The 20,410-nt window shown below is 42.9% G+C and overlaps 1 protein-coding gene across 1 annotated transcript in view; it reads left to right on the forward strand.

Annotated features, from left to right (window-relative positions):
- Nucleotides 1-1,861: 1,861 nt before the first annotated feature.
- Nucleotides 1,862-20,410, forward strand: part of cadm4 (cell adhesion molecule 4) — a 130,970-nt gene continuing 112,421 nt past the window's right edge. Inside the window, exon 1 of the mRNA XM_026370815.1 lies at nucleotides 1,862-2,267. Within this exon, the coding sequence (XP_026226600.1) occupies nucleotides 2,195-2,267 (73 nt within the window). The 5' untranslated portion in view covers nucleotides 1,862-2,194. The remainder of the gene's footprint in view (nucleotides 2,268-20,410) is intronic.

Genomic DNA, 20,410 nt, shown 5'->3' on the forward strand with positions numbered 1-20,410 from the left:
GAGGAGTTTAGTTTACAGTGACATCTTGACCTTGATGGTGCCTCATAGACGAACCATCGGACAACAGCTTTGGGTGATGGGGGCAGTGTGCAGAGAATACAAAGGAGCCTAAATGTTTTATGTTTTGCAGGCAATGTCCTAATAGAACTAGTAGATAGATATGTGATATTGAAGTCGATAAGTCAAGTAGGTGGACATCCTGGCAGCCCTCAGTGCAATAACCTACATGGAAAGGCGAGTTATATCAAACATGACACCTCATTGACTAACACATCGAAGTGCCAGGCATTTGTAACTGGATGCCATCACCCACTGCTGTTCTCGTCACGGTCACTTGGTTTTGTATGTGCATCCTGCATATGTTGTGTCAAATGGCTGAAAATGAAGGAGTGGAGTTCTCTGGAGAAGCAGGTGTTTTTCCCTCATTACTTCCTGACAATGCCCCATCTGGTGCGTGGGAGCTGCTGCCACTGACTCCCTGCCAATCGGGGAACAAACATGTGCAGATAGGCTGACAGGGAAAAATGGGATGCGATCGGAATCGGGGACGGAGTGGGGCAGATATTATCCACACCAAAACAATCTTGAAAACTAGTGTCAAGAAAGCAGAGAGTGCCTGAAGCTAAAATGTTAAGATTTCACACAGATCCACAAGTCGTCAAGGTCAGATATGAGGCAAGAGTTCAAAGCAACTTTATGGAAGTCAAGGCTAGAAATACTAATATTAATGCTAATAGCTCACTTTGATGCTTCACTGCCTGTCTGACCGTCTGAACCAAGATGGCTAAAGTGTCTGGAAGATCTCACTGATGAGAAAGAAGCCAGAGCAGAGTTGAGACCCATGACGCGTTATCCCTAATCTTACCTGAGGGGGGCGCCAAAGAGACAGCTTCAAAAAAAGATAACTTCAAGCCTTGGAGGCCACAAGCCCATAGTATAACACTAGATTAGCTAGGGAAAAAAAAGATTTGTGGAAAGAGAAACAATTTTCATAATGGTGCAGCGCTCTCTGACTGGAAAACACAATTATGGACAAACTGTGGCCACAGCATGAGGGTACATTTAAACAGCCCCTTCAGCAGGACCTAATAGGCTCTGACTACAGATGAGCAAAAGCACTGGTTTGTCTAGAGCACAAGTTTTTGTTCCAGGCCATTACCGTCATTGGGAACGGTGATTCAACTGAACCCACTCAGGTCTGCTCCATGCTCTTGATGACTCCTTTGCACAATCTGGAGGCGAAGTCGCTTCTGCAAAACAATGTCCCTTAATCTCAAAACACCTTGAGGCTGCTGCTGCATATATAAACTCATTTGGCAGTAAGTTTCCTTTAGTTTTGATCACCAGAAAGCAGTAGTTGCTAAAAAAAAAAGGACACAAGGTAGTGTGTAGTAATTTATTTATCTTGTTGTGTCAACCTCTAAATGTAAGGTGATCATTCACAGCGATTCATCTGCACAAGCCCCTTTCACATTGCCCCCTGCAAAAAAAGAAATGATTGCAACATCTCTGTGTCTTCAGCAATGAACATCTGTTTCATTTTTGTCTTTTTAATCATTGTGCCACACATCCTTTGCAGCCCGTGGAACTGAATTGGAAACAAATTGGTTAGCCTATTTGCTTCAGAAAATTAGTGTTCGTTATCAATCACGTTTAGAGCGAATTGATTTCAATTAATTGGAAGATGCTGCGCTCCCCCCCCCCTCCTGAACTCGGCTTGTAGGCTGTGAGCCTGGTTCCTTTTTTAAAGCCCGGCCCCTCTTTCTCATCCGCGCAGCCCTCCACCTGGACCCGCTCTCTGCAATTGGCCAGAAAGCTCCTCGGGTCCCTCCCCTATCTGAGAGCTTTTAAATATCTTTGCAGAGTAAAATAACCAAGAAAAACCGGCCAAGCCGTCAAATCCAGGCATTCAGCGAGACACAAAGTGGGTGTGTGTGAGCGGGACCTGCTGTGAGGAACCGAGCGTTTGCTGAAACACACTCTCGTCCACGAACAGTCACGCGCGCGCACTCTGTCAAACACAACCACACATATACACACACACACACACACGCACACGCACACACTCATACATACACAGTCGCTGAAGGCGCCCGTCGGAGAGTGAACCTGCGGGTTCATGTCACTCTGATTTCTCCAAGGAAGAGGAATACTACTACAAGGAAGAGATCAGAGGGGAATATCAGCGGCAGCCATGGCTTTTGCTACCGTGTGGAACTACTGCGTCCCTCTCGCTATCATCACGGTCGCCTGCTTGGTGCGCACTGGTAAGGCTCGAACGAGACCGTGCATGAGTGTGGTGTGAATGAGAAGAGTGTTGTCTCGGTGTGTTGGGGATTTGTGCGCAACTTTGCAAGTCCTCCAAGAAGAAGCTGAATATGGCAGCACAAGACGCCGGATCTATTAGGACTTGTCGGTCTGGGGAAAAGGAGGAAGGACGAGCGCAGCGCAGCGCAGCGCATTAGACATGTGCAGATACTCTAGTTTACAATCATCCTGCGGACCACCGTTAGAATTCATCCCCGGGAGAACTGGATGATTGAATCAAAGTCGTTTGCGCAAGTGTGAGAAACATGCGTATTGATACTTGGGTATGAGTCATTGTGTGTAGATGGAAAGACCCCAAAAGACCAGAGAATAAAAAGAAAAGTGAAAGACACAGACACGCGGTCACTTTTTTTTTTTTACACACGCAGAAATATTTCATGAAATCATGCCGTGCTTTGTTGACACTCGTGCGTCACAGGTTTTGTATCTTTTATGGAAAGCGCGCCATGGGAATGCTCTGTATGGGCTAATTGCTGTGTGACAGGACGGGAGCGTGTGCATAGAGCCAGGCATGTGGAGAGAGAGACAGAGAGAGAGAGAAAGAGAGAGAGAAAGAGAGAGAGAGAGAGAGAGAGAGAGAGAAAGAGAGAGAGAGACCCGATTGGATATTCTGACATCCACACGAGGGCTCATAACAAATGCCCGCAGTGGACCCTACGTATGTCACACACCAGCACTGGTGGCTGTTAGTGCTTTTTTACTCTGCAGTAGCGAGAAGGACTGAAATGACCTTTGAGACCTCACCTTATCAGATACAATAACATCTAGCAATTTATTTCAAAGCCTTGTTGTGGCACCTGCAGTGCCGTTGTTGCTTGCATTCTCCATGCTCTGCTTGCTGGACAGTCTCAGCCTGGGATAGTCCCACACTACCCTCCTAAAGGCACAGTGTATTTAATGGTCACTTCTCCATAATAATTGGATCTGCTGTAAAAAATGGGTTTTGGATGAGACTCAATCATGACTCTGAGCAACTTCGGCAGTGTAGTATTCTGTGCCATCTGCTTGATTGTGGACTGCAATACATGCTTCTAACAAACCTTATTAAATCCCACGCAAAGCTTCAGAGATTTGAACAGAGCAGAAGTGGGAATGAGGACAGATGCTGCTTCACTGGTTTGTGTCCTGAGGTTGTTGAGTTCTACAGGGCTTTGTTTACATTGTCCCGAGGCAGTGAAGGGGTTAAGCGCTAGGTCGGACAATGTCACAGTCAGACCTGGACTGTGCTGTTTTGATAATGTCTCCTGTATATAGGGAGAGCTACACTGCTTCATACCCATTCCCTTGGCTGCACTGATACCAACCTCAACATGGACTGTGTTCAGATTTCTTCCCTGGTGTGTGTGTGTGTGTGTGTTTATGTATCTGTATGTCTCCTCCAGGAAAAGTGAAAGGTTGATTTGGATGCATGCAGGTGTAGGCGTTTGTATGTTGTTGTATCTCTATTGAAGTACTATGTAAGACGTGTGAGTGTGTACATATATACTATATATACTATATATATATATATTGCATATTGAATGTAAATGTCCTTTATGGCTGTGCGCCTGTGTGTATATGCTGCTTACTGTGCTGACTTTTGCCTGAGCTGCAGGCAGCCTCTGCTGGGGGCTGCTCACTGATCACTGTCATTAATCTAGCCACTGACAGGGCCGGGAGAGACAGGAGGCCAGGGGGGAGGTGGTGTGTTTTCAGCAGGGGGTGGATGGTGGAAGGAGGAAGAGGAGGAAGCTGGCCTGTTTTTGAAATGTGCACATGTGCATTGCATATGTTAAAAACTGTAATTCTGATCAGAAATCAGAATGTCTTGGTCTTAATTCTTCCACAGAAAAAAAAAAAAGAAAAACTGCGAAATCAATCTAGTGGAAAGGAAAAGAAGAAGGAAAAGGTGGGAGGGGATGGGGGACGGCAGTTGTTATTATGCCAGGATATGGACAGATTGATTGGGCAGATAGACGGATGAGTGGATAGATTGAGAGGGTGCTGTGAAGATGGCGAGGCTGGGAGACTTGGCCCTCCTTTGTAGAACGAATTAGAGACGGGGAGGTGGAAAGATGGAGAGAGCAAGAATGGCAGGAAGACTTCACAGTGTGTCTGACGGGCAGGCCTCGGGGACATGCACGCTCACATACACACAATTGCACACAGACTCAGCGCTGTGTGTTTGTGTGTTTGTGTGCAGAGTGCATCGCTTTGTGGGGGTGGCTGATCCACAGTTGTGGACCAAACTTGCACGGTAACAAATACTGTGAACTCCACCTCTGCTGCTTACCCCCCTACTTAGTCGCTACCACACAACTCTCCATCACTTCCGTTCACCCACCTCCTCCCCGTTCATCCTATATGCCTCCATTACCACCTGCCTTATCGCTGTGTGCATTAAATCACCTCCATTTGTTTATGTGAATGTGCGCAATGAGAGCCATCCGTTTGAGCTTGTTCCCCATCATGCTGTTTGGGCCTTGGCTGGGGCTCTGGCGGTTGAAAAACGGCAGCTGCTGGACGCACTTGTGGGAGGAGATTTGAATACCAATTATAGCTGGTATATGTGTGCAATCACATACACACACACAAGTACAGAGGCCATGCATAAATCAATGTCGCCGTGAGAAGCAGAAGGGAGGCCTTGTGTGTAAACACAAACATCAAGGGAAAAGGTTTACACATTAAAACGAAAAATATAGATGCACATAGGTACAGAAAACACGGGTACACGCGTGCACTTGCGTAGTACATTATAGTTTCTTTTGAACATGGGTACAGGACTGCTTATGCAAGAGTTTGTATGAGCCCAGTTGCAGTTTTTGATGCTTGTCGGACACAGTTTGCATCATGCCAGAGTTAAGATTGCCTTTTTACTTTCCTCCATATTGCGCTGGGCTTGCTATTTCAGCGTCTTTCTTTGTTCTCTAATGTGCTGAAAAATTCTTCACAGTAAGCCAAGGTTTATTCTTTGATCCAAACCTTGGAGGATAATTCGTCCCAAAATAAAATAAAGTTGTCGACAATTTAATTAAAAAAGAGCAAGACCTTTCTTTCCTTGCTCTCTGCCCTGCCATCTGTTGGTTCACAGTGTAAATTTGAGCCCAGTGTGCAATCAGATTTTACTATAACAAATTTTTCTTATTCCCTGTCTTTGTAGGTCTAAATAATTGGACAACCTGAACTTGGCAGACATTACTGGCATGGACATAAACACAGAAACTGAAATGAGATTTTTTTTTTCTTTCTTTTTATTTTTTTTATATGCTGCAGACTGCTGCCATGCACAGCACTGTTTGATCAACTGATGCAGTTTTAAAGGGTCCTGACAGGGTGGCCCACTATCTCAGCTGAGCAACTGCCTCAGCATAAGCTCCATAAACAGATTGGACTGTGTCGCTTCTTGGGCAAGTCACGACTGAAAGAGTTACAGAGCTTAGTGTGGGCTGGTTTTATTCTCCCCTGGGCTTTTATAGGTTCATTACTCAAAAGCTGAAGAAGTACCTAGGCTCACCATTTACTGCAGGTGATGTATTTTACAGTAATTATTTCTTAATCTGCCCTCCTTTTTTCAATGCAATCCATAACTTCTTGTTTTGAATTGTTGTTGTTTCACGCAGTGATTGCATCTCATTGACTTCCTCTAACTTTATATACTAGTTCCAGAAAGGATTTTATTTTAACATTGACTTGCATACATATAAGGGGAAATAAGACCTTTTGTTTTCATTGCTAGCACAAATCATATGACAAGGCTGTCACATATCCCTTTTCACATCCTGTTTACAGCGCTGTGTTTCGGTCTGTGTCCTCATGGAGAAGTTCATGTGTAAACAGAATACATGAGGCACGATGATTGAAAGGAGCACACAGTGACACCAATTGGTAATTGAAGTCTTATATCTCATTTGACCATTTGTTTAATTGTCCATTAGTGAAACTTTCTGTCAATCTAATCAGGCCAGCACTAATGTAGAAACACTCTTTATGGCTGCCACCTCATCTCCTTCCCATTACTATTCCCCAGACTGTGCCGCTTGTGATTATCATAATTGTGATCTATTTCGTCCTTACGTGTCGCTCTCTGAGAACAACTGGCATTTCACCAACTTTGCTGCTGAAGTTTTTTAATGCTGAGTAGGATGACAAGGACATCTCCTCCATTTGCTTGCATCAAAAGCCTGCCAATCAGTACAGTGCTCTTAACTCCATCCGATCTTATTGGCTCTGTATAAAAGCGAAACACCTCCCATAGTTGCATCTTTCCATACTGTGACCTAATGTCCCCTGAGCCAGCAGCTTTTCTCCGACCACTGACCCTTCTATCTGTATATTTGTCTGTGCCACGGGAGTGTGGAATCAGCAAACAGCGATTCCCTCCGCACTGCTTCTTCGGAGCACACACAAAGGCAGTTGCTGTGTATTCTCTCTACTAGGCTACAAGGTGTACTTACGTTTACAGCCAGTTTAAGTTAAATTACAGTCTGGGAGCAAAGACGGGATCTAGAGAGAAGAAACATTAAAACAGTAACACCATGGGGTGAGCATTCCTCGCTACGGGTGACACAGTTTCCATGACTAAGACTAAACGTTTATACCTCTTGCTTGGCCCTGGGCTTGTTTAACACCCTCCCTTGCTGCTGTGACACCTGTCTCCACAGCTCCCGCAGGGCGCAGCACTAACATGGCCAGACAGCGGCCTCCGGTAACGCCGGTAACCAAGGCGATTATCCCCACTCAGGCACTGCGAGGGAGCCTTCACTAGCTGGGATTGGATGAGAGAGGCTGATTGAGCTGAAAAGGGCAACAGCCTAAAATTGAAGAGCTAGAAACTGTGTACTCTGTTAGTGCAGAGGCTAATATACATCTCATCTGGAAGACCTGATGTAGAGACAAGAAGAGGTCAGAATGGCTGGTAATGAGGTCCAGGGTAAGGGGAATCCAGTAAGGTGGAACTGTCAAGTCTGGGCACGGAGTTTGCCAACAAGACCTCTATTCCCCTTTACCCTTGGGAGGTTTGTGTGTCCAGTGGAGGCTAACTGATTAAGAGTTACCAGGCTTAGCCAAAGCATTGAGGACTGGTCAGCAAGAGAGATAGCTGGCTCCACTGTGTAAAAGAAAAGAAGTGAAGGAAGGAAGAGAGCGAGGGGGATCTCTCCAGGGGCATGCGTCACAGACCAGTGAAGCAGGGAAGAGTGGAGCAGAGGAGAAAGTCAGGCACAGACGAGTCCAACAAACGAGTGAATGATTGCAGGATTTCAGCTCTAAAATGGAGGGGTGTAAAGAAAAAAAAAAGACAAGAGAGATAGGGAGAGAGAACAGCCCCTGCTGTGCCAAATGACATATTGAAAAGATCACAAAAAAAGCCAGCAAGCAAGGAAGGATGGAAGGGTGAGATTAAGAAGGTGGGACCAAAGCAGAAAAGTGCACTGTGCTGGTGTGAGAAGAGAATAGGGGTGAGGAGGAGGAGGAGGAGGAGGAGGAGGAGGTGGGGAGACAGAGAGATGGATGGTGATACACAGAGATAAAGACAGAGAGAGGGTAAGCACTGTGTAGGTGACCACACCAGAGAGACGAGGAGTCATGATCGATGAGGTCAAAGTATGCACACACACAAACACACACACATACACAGCACACAGTACACATTACACACCAACAGTTCCCCATCAGCTCACGGCCAGCCCTCCCACTTTCAGCGAAGCTACGAGGTGCTTCGGCTCGGAGAATTAAACACCCACACACGCACAGGGCTATTCATCTGTCTGCCATTTAGAATTCTTCTTCGTATCATCACCATTAATAGGTTTGCTTTGATGAGATTGTCGGATGCTGAAAATTGCCAGTCAAAGCTGTGCACTATCTACTGGGAAATCAGATGGAGATTTTCAGAAGGCGGACACAACAATGCTGAAGAGGTCTCAGATGAGTTTTCTATCTTAGAAAACTGAAAATGTCTCTCCCATGAGTGGCAAATCCATTTGGGCTATGACCATGTCTGGCATAGATAAAGAGGTAGTGTGACTTACAGTGGTTACAGAAATCTCGGTATCAACGTTTTTTTCTAATTTACGTTAACATGTAATCGGACCTTAATCATAAAGGGCGAAAGCATTTGAAGTTGCGACATAAAAAGAGGATGTTGTCTTAAGAGGGATCTGTGAAGTAAGCGAAAGATTATCACAGACTCTTTGCAAACCACACGTTTTAGTTTACTGTACACACTTTAAAAACAGAATACTATGTCTTAAAAAAACATGGCTGATAACAGCAGCTGCCAATAGATCAAACTCAGATTTCCCAGCTCTATTCTGGACAGATGCCAAGTTATTGTTGACACAGCCACTGGAGAAAAATCACCTGCACCTTCACTATACCTGTTTTACCTAAGACACCCTTTCATTTTCTCTATCTATTGTATCTCTCCTGCTGTTCTTTTTATCTCTTTCTCTGGTCTAAGACAAGAGCCTCAACATCAGGAGTAGTAAGCTTTGATCCACTTCATTAGCAAACCGTAAACAACCATTAATTAGAGGCATTTAATTAGCAGCACATGAAAACAATCCTCGAAAAGTTGGCCACTCTCAAAGACCCCCAAGCGCTTGTAGGAAGGAAAGAGTGAGAGAGAGAGAGAGAGATGGACAAAGAAAGAAGAAAGAAAAGGAAAAATTGAGGGGAAAAAGCCTGCGGTCATGCTTAATGTGCTGGGGCGAGATTTACCGCAATGATTTGCCGGGCTCTTTTGTGATTCATAAGGTCATCAATTCATGCTCTGCTTTCAGCAGGGCAAAACAAAAGTGAGGCTATGCAGTCGTCTGCACTGAAGTAAAGAGAAAAGGGAAGAAGCTGGGCCAAATTGGATTGGTGCTGCGATTGTTTCTGCAGAGGTTGTTACAGTTGGCACAGCCACTTAAAAAGTGGCCAAGCACCGACGACCTTGAGGAAAGCTCTAGCTGATTCTCTCCCCGGATTCATTTTCTCCTGAGCGGCTGAAGGGGCATTCAGGTGCACGGCTGCTGATTCACCTTATAGCCATTAAGGTACACCACCACTCCCCTCACCTTCTATAAAGTGCACCAGCAGAGTGAAGCAGTGCTTTGACTCATGTCCACAGACGTGTTCCTATCGCCGTCTCCATCTGTTGAGTGAATAATGTTATCATGGACCACAGAAGGACCATCTCTCTACTTCCTGGCTATTGCAGTAGAGTAGAGAAGTAGACCAGCCATACAGTCTGTGAGACTGAATGAGTTTGACACTGGCCTTGGGCATTTGGGCACAGTTGCGGAGAAACTTGCTTCATAGCAACTGCCACCCACTGGGCCATACTGGTGAGCTGAATGGTGAAGCAGCTTGCAGAGGCCAGTGGGGTTCTGCGCTCAGTGCCAAAGTATTTCTTAGCTACTGTGGCTTCTGTAGCCATGGTCATCAAGTGTTTTTTTTTTTGTTGTTGTTTCTGCAATATAGATCTCACAGTCTGCAGAGCAGCAGTACACGCAGCACACACTGCTGCTTCTTGACTATACAGTAACATATTTTATTGCAAGAGAGGTTAATAAAAGAAAGCTGTTGGGGAATGTGCTTTCTATTGTTCTTGATTATTTTTCCTTCCCAAGTGCCAAGATAGCTGTCATCTGTCCTTTTCTCATCAGACTGACTCTGTCTGCTGTTTTGTTCACCATGCTTTTGCTGTATGTTTGCTGTATGTGTCCAAGATGACTCATTATACATGACTTTTACTTGTCAAAAGAAAAAAAAAATCAATATCATTAAAATTTCATCTTAGGAACAAAATGTGTGTTGTTTTATTCAGCGTTTTAAAAAAAAAAACTAAAATGTCAAACATGATTATATCTCTGAATGTTGTACTGGACAACATTAGTTTAAATTTTAATTGCATGACTCTGTGGTTAAGCGAAGCAAAAACACTTTGATCTTAGCTTTGTAAGACGGTGAATTGATGTTGCCAACAGATTTCATGACTCGACAATCTGTGCAAAGTAGATCTGAGTCCGCAAAAAACAGAAGACAAGGTTAATTTCTCAGTTTCAGGATCAGATCGGGTAATGCAGTCTATTCCTGGCTAGCTGACTTTGGAATCAAGCATAATTAGACATTTTGAACAACTATCTTGAATAAATGTGACTCTAAATGCATAAAGGTTTCATAAACTTAAAACATTAGTATGAAAATATCAATTACAAAATGGAAAAAAACTGCTCTCTACCTACTACCAGACAGCACCGTTTATGTGTTGCATGCGGTGATAAAACTGAAATAATATGGTACAAGATAGAACTTTATTATGTTGACTCTCATCATTATTTTATTAATCTGAATAAAACTCAACTCACTAATGAATGCATCTCGGTGAAAAAATATTATAGGCTGTTTTGATGCTATGAGTCAGAGAAGTTGCACATGAGAAAATCATCCCCATAACTGCTTCAACAACCCCATCAACAGTATTTAGATAGAAACTTAAAAACCTATAATCCATATTAGATTAGGAGTGCAGAGTCATTTTTAATCACATCAACATTATCATATATTCATCATTAATAATTTATACATATTTTTCTTAGGCTTCTAAAGCAATTTATTCGCAACCATGACATCATTGGTAGGGAGGTCACATTTAGCTTTGTGACAGCACTACTTGTATATGCAATTATAACTGATGCTTATTTACCATAGAGATGAATTTCAGTTGTGCTGTCGGGAAAGCGATTTATGAGCTTATGGGGAAAATTAAAAACAAACATAAACCATTGGTAATTAAAAAGAAGGTTGATCCCAAATGATGACTGACATATAAATCACTGGCCTTGTTACAGAACTGTGCACAAATCTGCAGCAGAGCAGACAGGCAGGTTTTGCTTATGCACACACACACACACACACACACACATTTAAATATCTGCGCATACAAAGAGAACACTGCACTCAGGAGACTGCACAAACCTTTTTGAGTTTCCCAAACTTATTTACTGCAGCGTGTTGTGTCCTGGTGCTCTGTGCTTTTTAAATGTCATGTTCTCTCTGTGGCCTCCTTTTTTATGAGCTTCCCCAGGATAATGCAGACAAATGGACGGACACACCTGGTGATTGTATTCAAAGCATACAAACATATTCACAAATGCACTTAGGCAGCGTTTTGTCCATGCAGCTCTCCTTATTGCCTTTTGTTCTCTAACAAAAACATTTTTCATCTCTTGATCAATGTACTAGTTCTCTTTCACCTGCTTTTTTTTATGCCTTGTCACCCCCCCGACCCCCAATCTGTCTTTCTTTCCTGCAGCCCCTCCTTCCTCTCTGATCTCTCACTGCCAACGCTCCTGCAGAGTGAAGCCAGTTCAAGGGCTTCAGCACTTAGTGTCTTTTTGTTTGAACTCTCCATGATCACTCAAAAGCTTTTTAATCCCTCCCCGTGTGCCTGTCTTTCTACATCTAGCGTTATTGCTACATAAATGCCAATGCCCACAACCACGCACACTTTCTGTTTGTGTGCTCTAGGTGCATGTGTCCACATGTAACTTCTCCAGCTGTTAGGGAGACTTTGCAAAGAGTGGGAGACTCAGCGATAGCTGGAAAGGCATATTTTGGTGAAAGGGAGGGGAGGACTTTTCATTGCCAGGATCACTTGCTGATGGATATTTTGGCTAACGCTCTTTTCTGCATCCCTGCTGCTTGCATCCCGTTCCTACCTCTTCTTCCTTTCTACCGTAGCTGCAGGCTATGGGGGTGCCAGGGCCAGGTGTGGAGACGAAGGGAGAGGAGGAGAAAAGTTGAGAGGGAGGATTGACAGAGCCCAGGTGGCCAGCTTGAATGCCTGTGCTTCTGCGTTCCCCATTCTCATTTGCATAGACAAAATGGCTTTTTCCCTCTGTCTGACTGTTTATTTTCCTCACTCTCTCCTTCCATTTACACACACCACTTCAATTCATTTCTAATATTATTTTTGTTTTTTCCCCGCTGCTGTTGCCATTTCCAGGAATGAGATACACTTCTGCTTCCTTTCTTTTGTTTTAACTTTCTGTTTTCTTTTTATAGACAATTGCCTTTTTTTCCTTTTTACCGTAGCCCCACATTTACCTTCTCCCACCTCTCCTCTGGGTTTGCTGAACTGTGCGTTTCACTTATACGTTGCACTGCAATATTCTGGAGGTGGAGGCTTATTTTCACCGTACGTGCACTTCAGAGACCGCACAGTCCCCCAACTATCTCAATTCATCTCCCACCCACTTTCTCTTGCTCCCATGACTGTTTTTAACTAACCCTATATCTTTTCTGTCCATCGGCTCTCCACCATCACTCCTTTTTATTTCTTCTGAAGCTTGTGCATAACTTTCGGTTCCTGTTTTTTGCACCAAAGCAGAGTTTAGCTCCTCCATATTTAATTCTCTCATCTACTTTCTACCAGTCTCTCATGTTCAGAGCATCACACACAAACACTTCATCACTTTTTTCCTCCCTGTTTTACTTTTTCCATCTCTCTCCCTTAACCTCTGTGGCACTTTATCTCACTTATCCATTATATATCATGATTCACCTCTTCTACTTGGCCTGTTCTTGGCATATTGGCCATTTTACAGTTGAGTGTGTGCTGCAGTGTATGTGTGTTTGAAGGAGGCTGAGTAGTATTCTGCTCACACAAGCAGGCACATACACATGCATCATTGTCCCAGCATTTTTGTCATGCCAAACACACTCCCGACTGGCTGAGCCAGACAAATGATAAATTGCACAAAACCAGGCATGTACTCATGAAGATATATATTTGTATTAGTAACACTTCAGTACTTAACAAACTTCACCTTTAATATGCATTTGTAAAGACAAGTTCCCATCTGTAAGATTCAATAGAGCTGCAGAATATAGGGGCCCACACATAAATGCAGTTGATACTCGGTCAGATAGCCACACCTAGATTTGCATACAAACACACCAGCAGGCAAGAAAACAGGCATCAAGTTCTCTCAGAATTGTTGAATTGAGTTATGTATCCTGTCAGTCAACTCCCAGTTCCCACATACACACACACCCCTGACAGACTGCTTCCACACACGCATCTGCCCGTCTGACGGTACATATTTCGCATGGGGAAGGGACTCAATTACGGCGAAGGTGAAAGAGGCAATAAACATGGTAGAGATACAGTGAGGCTCGCTCAGCAGCATTGCAGTCAAGCACAGAGCTAGGTGGGTAGCTGCTGCTACTTTGCTTATCCAGTTGTGAAGTGCCAGAATTGGCCAGAGGAGGTGGATGGAAAGAGGGCAGGAGGGGGGGGTGGCAGTGCAAAATGCCACCATCCAACCATCCCGAAAAATGTGTAGCTGTGATCAACTTACATGGACCTGCTACTGAGAGGCACATAAGTGGGATGGCAGAGGGAGTGGGGCAGTGGGTGCTGATAACAGCTCGCCTTCATTTCAGCCCTGTACACACACACACACACACACATACACTTGACTGTCACTGGCACTGTAGCGTGGTTGATTTGGTCTGCCATCTACACCGAGGACCAATATTCACAATAATGCATCATTTGCCCAGGATGCATCTGTTTTCCTTTTCCCTGTGTGTGTGTGTGTGTTGGTTTATGTGTGAAGTAGATGTAAAAAGCACCTCGACCAAAATAACGTCCAGTTGTTACTGATGTTAAATGTGCAGTCGACGTTGAGTATATTCTAGACAAAATGCTCATGTCAATGCTTTGTACTGCATTTGATCTAAAAATGGATGACACTTGTCTGCTTGTCTGCTAACCTGATTAAAAGATTAGTCTGATTTATTACATCTTGAATCTTACATTCATGGTGTTGACCATTATGTGTTATGATAAGATATATTATGAAATGTAACTAGAAGACAGGCTAAGATAATATTATTAGAAATGATTTATTAAAAACATCCATGGCAATTTGAAGACCAACATCCTTCTGGCTTGTTTTCCAACTTGTCTGACCATCCATTTGACTTCTTGTGTTTCTTGCTTCTTACAGTGTGGGCAGGATTATCTTAACCAATAAAGGCATGGCCAGTGCTAAAAAATAAGAAAAAGTAGTAAAAAACTAAAGTTTTCTTTTAACTACTACTCACTTGTGGCAGATATCACTGATATATAGACACAAATGTGTTAGTGGTTCTAATATTTAGCAGCCTTGGGCATGTTCACAAACTGACAGTCAGTGGGTTGCGCTTGGCAGGTTAGCCCAAAAAATAAAATGCAATAAAGAGCTAGACAGCTGACAAAATTCAGCTCCATCTCAGCTGTAACAGGCAGCCTGTCTGCGTGACACTGCTGGTATTTCCTTATCCAAGTGTCAAAGAAAGTACATAACCTCTGTAAATATTTAAATCCTGCAGGTGTGATTTACCTGCAGTGTTGTCAACTAAAGCATTTAAATCCACGATGTGTGGTTGTCAGTGGATCTAACATATGTTCAGAACAAAACCCACAGACGCAGAAACACGGCTCGGAAAAGTTTGCTTCTTCCTCTGCACTCCTAAGCATACGTACAGATACAAGCCGGCAGATTATGTTCTGTTCACTATGGTTGCTAATGGATGAATGAGCGCTTAATTGAACTCGCACACACATATTGTGACATTTTAGTAGTTACATTAACAACACTGCGCAAAGCCAGACTTGATAACTCCAGCAGGGGTCGAGTGAGGGAGTGACTGCCTGCTGAGAATCTAATAGTTCCAGCAACTCTCTCTCACCTCAGCTACCTTTCGATCCTATCTGTCTCCCTTCATCATTTATTCATTTCTGTTACCCTCAGCACATCTGTATTTCTCTCTGCCTCCTCCTCTGTCTCGCTCTCTCCCCACCTTGTCCGTCTCTGAATTTACCACTAAGGCTTGCCTTTTGGCACTTACTTCTTCCTACATTTCTCCTGCCCTTCTCTTCTCTCCCTCTGTTTTTTCCCTCTCATTCCTCTTGGCCTCCCCTTTTTACTCCGTCATAGTCTCTTTTGCTCAGTCTTGGTATCAAATCCCATTCTTTTGTACTTGGCTGTGCTCCGGCTCCCCTCTTTCTGTCTCTCACTCTGCAACTACTTTCAGAAGTTTGAGTTGGCACAGAGTTATTAAGGGAAAGCCTAGAGGAGAAAGGAGGAATGGTGGGGTATGCTGAGGTCAGGCGTACAGTCCGGGAGAGACCCCTGCTGTAAACACGCATCTACCAGCTTTAGATTAATCTCATTAATTACTCATGTGAAACTGAGGGTTGTGACACTCTTGTTATTGCTTTGTGTTATTAATAAAAAGAGTTAAGGAATGGAGGCGCTGGAATCAATAAACTGGCTTAAGGGGAAATTAAACAAGGAGAGAAGGGGACAGGGCACAGGGACAAGCTTGGTGCAGCTCGGACATTGTCATTAGTTGCTGCTGCCCTTTAATGAGGGTTATTTAACGGGCCAGAAAACAGGCACACACTGCAGCCAGCAAACTGAATTCTGATTTGCAACTGCAAGTGCAAAGCAAAGTCTGACAAAACTCCTTTTATACCAAACTTCAGACAATGTGAGTGAAATATGAAGGTGCTGGAAAGAGCAAAGAACTTGGGCAAAACCCTCCAGCATGTTCACTCTGGCTTGTGCGTATAGTTTGTTCCACTTTTATCCTCATTTACCTTTCTCTGCTCGGGGACTTTCTTTATCTCTCTTTTTCTCCCTCTTTCCACTGTTCCCACAGCGCCTTTCATTTATGGGTAATTCATTAAAGGACAATAAAGGCCTGATTGGAAAGAGTGGACCATCTTTCAGAGCATCGCGCTTAAAAGCTGAGGCAGAGAGCGTATGTGAAGGCATTACACACTGATGTCTTCACTCAAAAGTAGAGTTGATTTTCTTTGCATTGTCGCTTTCCCCTCAACATCGTATCGGAGAATCTGTGATAGAACATTGTTTTTTTTTTTTATGCTATTAGAGTTGAGGAGAGTCCTACAAAACTGGGCTTGACTGCTGCACCAAACCTGCAGCACAGACATGGTGCAATTCATAGAATGGTGTGAATGCAACATAGGTTTCAGAGCCACTATAGGAAGAAAAAATATTCTCATACACTGAACAGTTGTCTGGATCCAAGTATGACACTGTTTTTTTGTTTGATTATGTGACGTCTCCCCTGTGTAAACACAGCACAGCAGTGTAATGTGATTCATTGTAATAAAGACATCTCAGTGGTGGATAACAGATATGGAAAGAGCATCATGCACAGAGGCTCGTACGTTTGGTGTTAATTCAGCCCAAGTTTCTTTTTTCTTCTTTGTTCATTGTTCTTCTCCTATCATAAAAGGTTAGGAGGTCCCAGATTATGGGTATACTGGATATTTTAAAGTGACCATTATTAATGGGAGTTACAAATATCATACAGAAATGATAATGATATGTTTGATAATTAAGGAAATGTTGTTATATTATGTTCTGAAATAAAAGAAATATAGAAACTGACCTCGTAAATAGACTCTGTCTTCAAGAGAACAGACATGATTTGTTAACATCTAATCCTAACTAGATTTACTTTACTAATACACACCACAGTGTGTATTAGGCCATTATGTATGCATCAAATGTGCTGTGTTTCTTTTCTTTGTTTAGTTTTGCTCTGAAGCCAAATGTGGTTACAGCATCACTGGCCTCCTCAGCCGCCATTTAAAAGGCACTACACACCACATTCCTGTCTGATCCGTTTCACCCAAAGTGTTTCAAAAAATGCAATATGGGGATCAGAGCAACAGTTGAGCGTGCATCACAGCAGTGGCTCTCGGAGGGGGGGGTGGGGTGACTGGTGCTACGTGACAGGCAGACACATCGTCAGGATGGGAGATGTCAGGGAACGATAGAAAGTCATTGTAGATCATTAAACATGGTGATCTAAAGAGATTTATCATTATTGGGCATTTTAAAGGGGAAACTCCTGTCAAATGAGGTGCTTTTCCTGTTAACTGTTTTTATAGTGTCACCACCCTGAAGTCCGGTCTATGTCACCACAGTTTGGAAGGGGCTACAGGATTTGGCTGAACAAATCTGATAACTTAGATGCAAAAGATTCATTTTTTTGAACAAAGAAATTGAACTTTCCTTTGAACCATGCAACCAACAGAAGAACAAAATGTTCATCCTATACAAGTAACTGTACTGTCAGGCAAAACAAGTGATATTATAAAATAAGTAGAGATAAAAAAAACATATGATGGAAGATTGGTTGATGGGGAGTGTAATTAGAAAACTAATCTTAGTAGTGTTGTCCTCTTCCAACATGCAGTGCAATGAGGTATTTTTCTCCTGTTGAGAAAGATTGTTCTCATAAAGCAACACCAACAGGAACATCTGATATTAGGAGCAAAGGCCTGTCATGAAGAATAGTCTAACCTCGGGCTTAATAGCAGAATTTGTCAGGCACACATGAGAGCAGTTTACACATCTTAGTTCTCTAAGTGTGAGCCCCGGCTGTCCATTTGCACAAAGTCTTTTCAGCAAAAGCCGAGCTAAATGCTGTCAGCACTGATGAATCTAGCCTGCAGGTGTTTACAGGTGTAGACAAGTGTGGTGTCAAAGCTCTGGGGGCCGGATGATTCAAAACTAAAAGCCTGTGAAAACCTAAACTCGGAAAAAATGTGTGTGGATACTGTGACAGAATTATTAAGCATTGTATACACATTATTCTGAGAAATTCATCTCAACTCGGTGTGAAATTTTGCGCACTGGCAAATGCGTAATGCCTGTTCACACAATTAACCAATAATGAATGTCAACAAATCCCTGTTTGACCTTATTTGGACATAAACCAGATTTGTTTTGTTGTTGATCTGGCACTGGAGACATCCTGTGACAGCTCCACAGCAGGCATTTTTTGTAATTCTACACATTCAGTACACATTGATATGTCGTAAACCATAACAGCCTACAGTATTGAAAGCACAAGTGCCGCTCGTTGTATGATCTCATGCATGTTATTTGCATCACAGCGTGATTTGTGGTTATTCTTAGGTTGCTATGTTAACCTAAGAATGAAATTATGTGGAAATAAGGATGCAAATGCACTCGTCTCTTAATGTTACGTGGAGCTGTGTTGAGAATTTGTTGAGACCGACAGCATGATGTGCTGGAAAGATTAAGGCTCCAAATAAAATGTCGCCCAAAGCCCAAATTCCCTCTTTGATGTTATCTTTCTCTTTGTCACATTGCTATTTCACACTCAGCTCAGCACACTCATGAAGGTCATCGTAAGCATGGTGTAGAGCATGTGTGAAGGGTAGTGCTGAAACTATCTTTTGATTAATCATTGTCAATGAATGGAAAATTAATTAACAATTATTTTGGTGATTGATTATGTGAACATCTGCGTTATGCTCAGATAAAAGTGAAACATTCACAAAAAGGTGGAAATTACAGCAGCAGAGGGCAAGGCATCCTGACTTTTAGTTTCAGTATGTCACACACACTGTCTGTTAGCTCGAGATAACCTCAATGACTTCATTCTGACAAAACCCGGGGTACTTTTCTCAGACAACAAAGCTTCAGCCACAGGTCATTATGTAACCGGTTCCACAGAATGAGTAGTACTAACCACGATGGGTACACTGGCCATGTGTACAACATGTGCTTCTTCATTCATTTATTCAGCAACAACACAATTTCAGCTCTTCAGAAATGATCATTTGATATGTTTTATATAAATTTGAATTGTATATGTAATGAGTTTAAGCTTTTAGTTGGACAAACCAACATCCTGCATATGCAAAAGACGTTACTTGTGTTGCTACTGTGGAAACTGGCACATGCATTCTTTCTGTGCACACACATGCCGTATTTTTGTTTATGCGAGTGACTGCAATCAGGTGAAAATCCAATCACAGTCATGTATGTGTGTCTATATTTAATGAAATACAGACACACACACATACAATCAAACATTCATTACTTACTTTTCCTGGTGGAGTCTAATCAGTGTTGATCTCAAACTGAAAAGATTTACCTTGACCATGTAGTAATTACCCATTTTGTTTGAAGTTGAACTGTTAATACACCAGCGTTATGCACCACCACAGTGCAAAGGCAGAGACTGTACGTTTTTCACTTTAAATCAGATGAAAGATATTTTTGCCTGTGCATTTCTACTTTTGCTTTTTCATTTGAGTGTATTAATGCGTTTCAAGAGTTCTGTGTGTGTGTGTGTGTGTGTGTGTGTGGGTGAGTGTGTGTGCGTAGGTATTATCTACGTGCTTAGAGTTGTGTTTATTGCCGTTTCTGTTTGAAAGACTACAAAGAGCCCGCGGTGGGAGTGAAAGCTCAGCCTCTGCTGCTATAGGCCTCTGATGGAGAGATTAGCAGGGAGAAATGCGAAATAAAGAGTGTTAATTAAAAGCAGAGAGTGGGGGTGTGGGAAAATCAGGTAAGAGAGATAACATGGTGTCAGAGAGCTGAATAAAAAATTATTTACCTGCCCACACACACACACACACACACACAAACACATAGAGACCCATTTTAACTTGAGAAGATAGGTTTTGCAGAATAAAATGAGCAGGTTAGTGATGTGGAAAGTGTGCAAGAAAGGGAGCATCGCTGAGTAGGAGGCAATGGGAATAAGGGATTAATTGAATCTGATTTTAATCCTCCTGTTTGTGTCTGCTTGTTGAATATGTTTTATACTTAATTTTTAAGGGTTGGATGGTATGTTTTTTTTTCTTGTTCCAGTGGGTCAAATAAGGCTAAGTCAAAGTTGCAAAAGTTAGAGCCATCAGAGCAGATTAAACGGAGGAAGGAAATGATCTGCCTCCCTTCCTTTCTATTTTTGAAGTAGGATAAATGGAAGGAGATAACACAAGTTGGGCATCTGAAATGATTACAGTTTCTTACCATAACATAATTACAGAGAGGAATAATGTTCATGTGCTGAAACGGAGGAAGAGAGAGTGGGCAAGGGTGAGGCAAAGGGAAGAGCGACGGAGACGGCTCATAAAAAATTTGTTTTAACCTAAAAAGTTGAGAGTTATGAGGGTGATGCTGGAGAAAGTTGCAGAGGCGGAAAGAACGGTAAGAGAGAACACAAGAAAAGAGAGAAGCAGTGAGGGATTAATCGAAAT

The sequence above is a fragment of the Anabas testudineus genome, chromosome 16 (genome assembly GCF_900324465.2).
Source record: "Anabas testudineus chromosome 16, fAnaTes1.2, whole genome shotgun sequence".
Lineage (NCBI taxonomy): Eukaryota > Metazoa > Chordata > Actinopteri > Anabantiformes > Anabantidae > Anabas > Anabas testudineus.